Raw genomic sequence first — 9,179 nt, 5'->3', positions numbered from 1 at the left:
ATAATATATGATAATATATGATAATATATGATAATATATAATTATTGGATTTTAAAATATATATATAAAAATATTTTTTAAATTCTAAAATAAAAACATTAAAAAAAAAATGTAAATTTAAGATGGAAATCAAATTGATTTCAAAAGTGAACCAATAATTTATTCCAAGCCTCTTTAATGGAAGTCTGTGCTTTATGAATCACATCAAATGGTCTCTCTATAAGTGCAATATTCCTGAAATGACCTAATTTATTACTTCTTACAGCAAACATAATGCAAAAAATAGCTGTTTAGTTTATCGAAAATCCATATCAGCAGACAAATGAACAGGAGGAGGAGGGATGTTAATAGATACATTGAGTTTTTAATTGGTTTAGCCCTCTGCTGCATTAACTATGTATGAGTGCTGTAAGAGCACTGAGCGAACGAGCTCTGTTTTAAGAACACACCTCCATTGGGTTGACAGTAATGGTGAGGGCAGAGTCATCCCAGTCCATCTCGTTCTCTTTGCCGTTTTCCTGGTCCCTCATGGTGTGCTGGTGGGCAGCACGGATACGGAAGACGCCCAGGATGATCATAAACACCAGGAAGCTCACACACACAACGATAACGATGGTGGCAGCACTGGGGACAACTGTGAAGAGTGGATGGACACAGATTAGCATTTGGTATTTAGGGTGAAAAAAAACCTAAAAGAGATTGTCTGAGGTGTCCCTCACCGACTGTCCAGATGTTGTAGACCGCACTTGTATATAATCCCTAAAAGAGCGCCATTAAAAAGCGCTCCATAACTGCCCTACTTTTTAAATTGACTTTAAGCTGCAGAAAAACTAATGGAAAGAACCTGAATTCAGTTTTGAGCTCAACATTAAACAGTTTATTCATTTGATTACAAAGTCTGGATTATCTTTAATGAGAGATTAGTGCAATAATCTAGGAAAGATACTGTGAGAGATGAAGCAGCCAATGAAACGCCTTTATCTCCAAGAGAAGCTGAACAGATGGATCAGAGGAGGGGAGGAGAAGGAAATGGAGGGATGAAGAAGAAATACCTGAGGCCTGATGTGTGTTGGCCAGGTTGTGTCCAGACAGGTCCACTGAAGCGTGCTGAACTTGGTTGATGAACTGAGGCTGTACCATAGCGTTGTTAGCATGGTCCATGGGGTTGGCTGTATGGATCACATTGACCTGATAACATAAACAATAAAGACGGTCACACAACTGGCATCTGTGTAATACAATACAATCCCATTTATCTCTTTATATCCTTTGGCTTACTTTGATATAGACTTGTATATAACATTTTTATATAAACAGAACCCTTAAACAAATAACAATAGATTTTTATACAAGCATTTATATAAGTATATACATAAAATAAAATTTAATAATAATAATAAATAAAAAAAATTTATAATAATAAATAAAATAATAATAAAATGTGCATAAGACCATATATAAAATAAAAACTAAAAGCTTAAAAAAATAATGAATAGAATAAAAAATAGAAAATTATTTAAATCATTTAATTTCAATCTACACACTACAGTTGAGGAATTTGGTAACCATAAGATTTTTTTTTTGTTTAAAACAAGTCTCTTATACTCATCAGTAAAAACTGTTTTCCATCTGAACATATTTTAAAATGTTATTTTTTTTTCTTGTGATGGCAAAGCTGAATGTTCAGCATCATTATTTCAGTCTTCAGTGTCACATGATCCTTCAGATCATCATTCTAATATGCTGATTTGGTGCTCAAGAAAAATGTCTTATTATTATCAGTTGAAAACAGTTCATATTTTTTAAGAATTGTTTTTTTCAGGATTCTTTGATGAATGGAAAGTTCAAAAGGACAGCATTTATTTCAAAATAGTGAACATTTTTTTTAAAGGTTTTCATCTAATATTTATTTAATATTTATTTTCAAATATAATTTTGTAAAATTATAAATGTATTTACTGTCACTTTTGATTTATTATAATTTATTATAATTATTATTATAATTTAATGCATTCTTGCCAAATAAAACTATTAATTTCTTACAAAAAAATCTTACTGGCCCCAGACTTTTGAAAGGAAGTGTGTATATATACCGTTAACTATAGTAAATATAACTGTAGGTACCGTGGTATTTTAGTGAAGTTAATAGATTATTGTTTACATTGAGGACAGTGTGTGGTCAGCCATACCTCGACTTTGAATTCATTGCTGATGTAGCGGCCATTGAGTTCAGAACAGACGAGTTTAAACTTCCTGTCAAACAATGCCTCTGTGTGCCAGTTCCTGTAGCGGATCAGATGCAGGACCTGTTCATAGTTTGCCATGGTGTTAACCCCTGTGGACAGACACAAGCTTACAGTACTGATGTTTGTAATACCATTAGATCAGCCATTCAGCAAGATGCTGGATATAAACTACCATTAACAAATCACACAAATATAATCCAACAGATGTGTGCAAATATATAGCAGTAGTTTGTTGATGTAGATGGATGAGTACCTGTGATGACCATGCCCACGTTAGAAGAGCTCATCTCCAGAGCTCTCTGCTGGATTTGGGCCAGATCCACCTCCAAACTCTCATGATCTCCATTCAGTTCATCTCCCACCACAATCACCTCACACGTGTCCAAGTTATGCATGATCTCCTCAGATACCACCGTCTCTTGCACTGCCAAAAAACAAAAACCATTCGTCAGTAAGTTAGAGCAGAACCTCTCCATTTGATTCAATTTAATCTTGGAAAGACTTGAATGTTCAGAAACAGTCCACCATGCAATTTTATGGCAAATATCGATTGCGAGGAGTAAAGTAATCTGTAAGAAATACTTACAATGCACTAAAATTTAGAATAAAAAACATTAGCCAAGACAAAACCTTTTAGACTTTCTTTCATCCCAGAATCCATTATATAGACAGCATCAATATTTCTACCACTTATTGGAATATAAACATCCAAAATATTGCTCAAAGAATCATTTGCATTTCCATTTAATATGCTTTTCCAAATCCATATAACATCCTCTCTTGTGTAGAACACAAATGTGACCCTGGACCACAAAACCAGTCATAAGGGTTTATCCATTATCTGAAAGCTGAATAAATAAGCTTTCCATTGATGTATGGTTTGTTAGGATAGGACAATATTTGGCCGAGATACAACTATTTGAAAATCTGGAATCTGAGGGTGCAAAAAAATCTAAATATTGAGAAAATCACCTTTAAATTTGTCCAAATGAAGTTCTTAGCAATGCATATTACTAATGAGCATCCATTTTTGATATATTTACGGTAGGAAATTTACAAAATATCTTCATAGAACATGATCTTTATTTCATATCCTAATGATTAATTAATAATATCCTAAAAATTAACGATAATTTTGACCCATGCAGTGTATACCCATTTTTGGCTATTGCTACAAATTTACCCGTGCTACTTATGACTGCTTTTGTGCTTCAGGGTCTCAAATGTCAAACAGATCTGGAATAAATTATGACAGAATTTTCATTTCATAGGTAACTGGTCCCTGTAAGTTGTAGCCAATGTGGAAACTACTCCTAGTCAATCTGTTTTCTGCTGCTTATCTTACTACCTAACTTCCTTTCTCTTTCTTGATCCATTTCCCCTCTCTCCACCGTTCTCAGCAAAATATGTGAATCTCACATTCCCAGCGTACCTGTGGGATCATCCTCGCCTTCGGCCTCGGTCTCAGCTTCCACCTCCACCTCCACCTCACGGAGAGCGTAATGCCCTCCGTACTCTCAAATTCAGCTGCTCCACGGGCAAAATGGTCAATTCCACTGAGGCTGATCTTTGGCTCCTCTGGCTGGAGAACCATGACGTAGCCTTCAGTGTCAGGCACGGAGATGCACGTCTCCTCATTGAAGCATCTGAAGAATTACAAAGGAGGTAAATTATAATATATTCATCATTATGAGTGCGCTAAAAGTATGAAAAAAATCATTCCGTTTCATTATTAGCTTTTCCATATACTGTGTTATTCTGGAGCAATAATGTTTCAAAGTGGGCGGGGCTAGCTAATGTGAAGCAGCTGAACTGAAATGATGGAAACTAACTTGACAGTGGTGGAGACGCGCAGATGGCGGATTCCTGGGGTGGGGAACTGCCGGGAGTTCAGGTAGGAGATGTGCTGCATGACTTTCTCAAAGCTCTCAATGTCATCTCCCTCCAGGCTCAGAGAAGACTGGTTGGGGTTGAACTCCACCTAGAGAGAGACAGAGAAACATACATCCATTTGGTTAACCTTGGAAACACAAATTAAGATATGTTTAATGAAATCTGCTCTATGTATGTGTATCTATCATTGTTTAGATGTTAAATTGATTCCGTTTAGAACATAAAGCGATCACATCTCTTCAAAAGACTTGTGTTAAACCGCACAATTCATATTGATTCATTTTACTATGCCTTTATGAACTTTCTGGAGCTTCTAAATTTTGGTTACCTGGATTTTCAATGGAGGGGCAAAAACCTTTATTGTTTGTTTAAAAAATACTTTAATTTGTGTTTTAAATAGTAACCAAAGTCTTATGGGTTTAGAACGACACGAGGGTGAGAAAAATGACAAAAGTTTCATTTTTGGGTGAACTATCCTTCTGACAAAAATTGTGAATATTAAAAATAATTTTTGGGAATTAAAATGAGGCTGAAATAAATAAAATAAAATAAATATTAGATGAAAACCTTTAAAAAAAATGTTCAAGTACTTAAACTATTAAAATTGCTAAAAGTATAACTGAAATAAAAATAAATTAAAGCTACATGGCAATATTAATAATAAAAACAAAAGCACATATCAAAATTACTACATTTAAAAGAAAACTGAAAATATTAAAATAAAAGCTAATTCTAAATATTTATAAACACTATAATAGTATATAAATAGTACTAAAATAACACTGTAGGACACCCATGAGTATTTTCACAAAGCTCGCATATGCTTTGACACTTACGCAAGGTAGAGCGATCATCAGTTTTCAAAACTTCACCTACATAGCCCAAAACACTCCAAGCAGTCACTCACCTTCACAGCAGAGGCTACTTCCTCTGGAAGCTGCACATCAAGACCTTCCTTGCAGGTGTAGAGGCAGTCGATAACTTTCTTGTTCTCCAGTTTGCCGGAGCGGATCATGAGTCCAGCTAGGTTGCCCCGGAAGTACTGAGTCATGCGGGCGCTGCCACCTACACAAACCCGGAGGGGGACAGAACCTGTTAGATACCAAGCTCAAGCATGCACAGTGTGCACAGGCCACGTGACTGATGCTCATGCATGTTAAGTGTTCGGTGCTGGTGCAGCCCGGTGCGTCACACAGGATGATGGATGACCTGATTCAGGCCTGTGGCCTCATGCAACTTTTGGTGGGAGAAAAAAGGCAAATAAATGGGAAGGAACACAAAGTGGCACATAAAAAAATGAGGCAATATGATTGAATAAAATCTACACATATTTGCATATTTCTAAATGGTTAATGCTATGTGTTTTTGAACTGTCTTGTTATCAACATTCACGGAATAGGTGACTCAAAAAGGAAAATCTGGTCATTATTTTTGTTGTTCCAAATGTTGTATGCGCGTATTATTTCATAAAACATACAACTAGAGATTTTTTAAGAACTTTACGCTGCCTGCTTCTAACGGTGACCACATCTGTCAAGCTCCAAAAAGACATAAAAACTCACCGAAATGCATCATGAATTCCGTCTGAAAAATTATTTACACAACCTTTCAGCAAGATTCAGCAAGATTTTTTTATGTTTTTGAAAGATTTATTTACATTTATTTGATCAAAAATACTACAAATAATACTAGAATTTAAAATATCTGTTTTCTATTTTTATACATTTTAAAATGTACTTTATTCCTGTTATGGCAAAACTGAATTTTGTCACATGATCCTTCATAAATTACTATAGTTGTGGATTTTTTGACGAATAGAACGTTTAAAAGAAAACCAGTGAGTTGGAATATAATTAAATATTTTGATCACTTTCATGTGTCTTGTGTGACATTCATGTGCTGAATAAACATTTTAAATTTAATATATAAAAAAAATCTTACTGGCCCCAATGTTTTGAACAGCAGAGCATATTAATTTTTTTTTAATATATAATTTATTATATAACAGATTAATTAAGAAAAAATCATATTTTAATATTCATAATCATTTTTTAATATAATTTTAATATTATGATGTAATCTTTCCCTTCAACAAAGTTCACAGTTAGCTCACTTCCAAAATTCAAAATGCTGAAATGACAAGCTTAGTTACTACCCAAAGCAATAACCAAAAAAAAAAAAAAGGAACAACTTGGACAAATGAGTCATATGGATTATTTTGTTTGACAGAAGTTGTTGTATGGAAAAGCACTGGGTCAAAATGTTATATACATTTGAAACAATCATTTTCATTTTTGGGTGAACAGTCCCTTTAAGCTGAAAATGAAAGCGTAACACTATGTACTGCAATATCCTCTATAGTATGACTGTGTCTGAAGGACAGAGAGATGTGGGAGCGGTCAGAATGACCTCAACAGTAATGTGACACTGAGTGATGCTGTAAAGCAGCTCTTAGAGACAGCAAGGTCACAGAGTGAGAAATGAGACACTGTCTGCTGCGCTGATACCACTGGCATAAATAATCCTGCAAACCGCAGCAAGGAATGCAGCCAAACCCTCTAATTTATCATAAAAACATGCAGATCCCTAAGGTCAGTTGGACTTGTTTTGCTTGTAATATACTGTCTGCTGTGTACTTCTCCAGATCTGGAAGCAAACTGAAATTAGATGGAGCTGGACTGATGAATTAAGAAAACAGAATGAAGAACAAGGCAGGCAGGGTTTATGACATGGCGTCTCTCGACTCAATTGCATCATGCTACAAATGTAATGCCGTTGCAGACAGAAGCTGTGCATGAACGGTCCTCCAGCAGCCGAATGACACGCTGCAGAAGAACCACACATGTGCAGGGCGTTAATAGACGTGCGTTTTGACTTATTGGTGTGATCAGAAAAAACAAGGGCAACCTGTCAAAGGCTCTGAGAGAGTCTCAGTATCATTGGCATGTCCTGAGAGGTCTGTGGAGGTAAGACAGAAGAGCAGGGAAAGACCAGGGCTTAATACAGTCAAGGAAAGAAAGTCACTTGATACATGTTGTCATGCATTAAAGACCCCCAAGAAATACTTCTAATTCTAGAAAGCATTTTGTTGAACACTATATAAATATGTAAAACACTATATAAATATTTTGTAACTGATTAAATGTCATTTATTTAAAAAATATTGAATTACAGCTAGCTAACTATTCTTATTATTAGTTTTGTTGGGGAAAGTTTAAAAGTATATTTTGGGCAACTGTAAAAGCCCTTTCACACCAAAAGTGAAATGAATAAGCCTCAGGCTGAAGGAAGTGCCTCTGCACCTCACTCCCTATTCCTCTCAACATTGGGACAGGAGAGGTGTTAGTGAATAAATGGGAAAACAAAATAAATTGTGTTACTTATTTGAAAATATATTTTTCGTAAATTAAAAATTAATGCATTACTTTACTAGTTACTTGGGAAAAAAGTAATCTGATTACTTAACTTGCATTACTTGTAATGTGTTACCCCACTGGTTATAATAATAATAATAACAACAATAATAGTAAAAATCCCTAAAAAATAGGGTTTCGGTTCTTTGTGCTTGTACCCTAAAAATAAAAATAATAATAGTATTTATTTTTTATTAAACTTTTGAAGTACACTAGTATAAAAAATGACATGCAATAAAAGCCACAAATCGTTTTTAGATTAAATGAGGTCTTTAAGATTATCTGACATGTGTCAATAGATTTCGTCTTACATCTATGACTGGGGTTATGAAATAGGCATCTCTACAAATTGCAAAGACAAACTACTTACTAATATAGAGCATGATTAAATTTCAACTGCAGCTGGCAACAAAGAGGTTTCAAGTCTAAACCTGAGGTTGCATCATTGTGTGAGGAGAATCAATAGATCATTAGCGAGAGTACCTTGCCAGCAGCCGCCGATGGTGAGCTGGGTTTCGATCTTGGAGGCATGCAGAGGGTAATCCTCCGTGACCAGGAAGGGCTCGAAGGTGGCACCATCCACAAACAAAGTCACTGCAGGGAACTCAATGTTCAACACGTAGTGATGCCATTCTTTATCACACACCTGGGAGGAGAGATACTTGATCAGGGCCTTTGTTTAACTACAGACTGCATCAGCTGAAGCATTAAGAAAAACTTAAATGGTGATTTAGATTTCGAGGACAATATATGTACCTACCTAAATGTACAGTTAGGTTTGCTTAAAGCAGGTATTTTAATGTTTTTAATGCTAAGGGCCCTCAGTTATGATGATGCTCTAGCAAGGAACCCCCTTCCTAAAATATAACTTAGCAGGCATATATTTTCGTGCATTTTTACTGGGTAAGAAAGGTAAAAAGTGTAATATGGGCCATTTGGAGAGAGAATGTTAAGTATGTTTATGCCTATTCATGTTTATGTCTATTCATCACTAGCGAGCTAAACATAACACAAGGGCTTCTTTCAAAATTGAGTGCTTCTGAAGGGGCTCAAGTTGACTCACTTGATCGAGTTTCCAGTGAAATTCAGCTGGTTTGTAGTTCTCCGATTCGGTAGGCTCCTGACGCAGCAGCAGCACAAGACGACAGTTGTGTACATATAGAGAGTAGTGGTGCCTGTTCATCTCTGCAGAAAACACAAAGACGGGAATAAAAATCACACTTCTGTCAATGATAATTCATGTAAATATGCTTGTTTATTATATGACAGATGCATGTTACAATTTTGTGAGTTTTCCCACACTTAAATGCGGATAATAGATTTAGTATGCATTGTGCTGCACTGTACACATGTCTCAGTATGCATGGATTGCTGCAGCCGCACTCTCCTAGAAAACAATGAGCAACTTTCCATAAACGGGGGCATAACTGTGACGTAATCAGCCTTACATAAGGGCCAGCTGATGCGCTTTTTGTAGCACAGGGAATTTTGCTTCAATGACCAGAGAGTGAGATCATCGTGTGAGATTCCCATTTCACAGAACTACCATAAGCAACCCTTTCATAACCTTCAAAAATGTCATGAGATGCTACTCCAGTTAAATTTTTACAGCATATATATATATATA

The 9,179-nt window shown here is 35.6% G+C and overlaps 1 protein-coding gene across 1 annotated transcript in view; it reads right to left on the bottom strand.

Annotated features, from left to right (window-relative positions):
- Positions 1-9,179, bottom strand: part of LOC107681971 (calsyntenin-1-like) — a 45,572-nt gene that overhangs the window by 3,673 nt on the left and 32,720 nt on the right. The window contains 10 exon segments of the mRNA XM_016478366.1: positions 450-634; positions 1,053-1,188; positions 2,190-2,335; positions 2,500-2,670; positions 3,679-3,741; positions 3,744-3,892; positions 4,079-4,227; positions 5,047-5,204; positions 8,036-8,198; positions 8,616-8,737. Of these exon segments, the coding sequence (XP_016333852.1) occupies positions 450-634; positions 1,053-1,188; positions 2,190-2,335; positions 2,500-2,670; positions 3,679-3,741; positions 3,744-3,892; positions 4,079-4,227; positions 5,047-5,204; positions 8,036-8,198; positions 8,616-8,737 (1,442 nt within the window).

The sequence above is a fragment of the Sinocyclocheilus anshuiensis genome, unplaced genomic scaffold (genome assembly GCF_001515605.1).
Source record: "Sinocyclocheilus anshuiensis isolate Anshui unplaced genomic scaffold, SAMN03320099.WGS_v1.1 scaffold2090, whole genome shotgun sequence".
NCBI lineage: Eukaryota > Metazoa > Chordata > Actinopteri > Cypriniformes > Cyprinidae > Sinocyclocheilus > Sinocyclocheilus anshuiensis.
The sequence above is the reverse complement of the archived record's forward strand: the minus strand, read 5'-3'. Positions and strand labels throughout refer to the sequence as shown.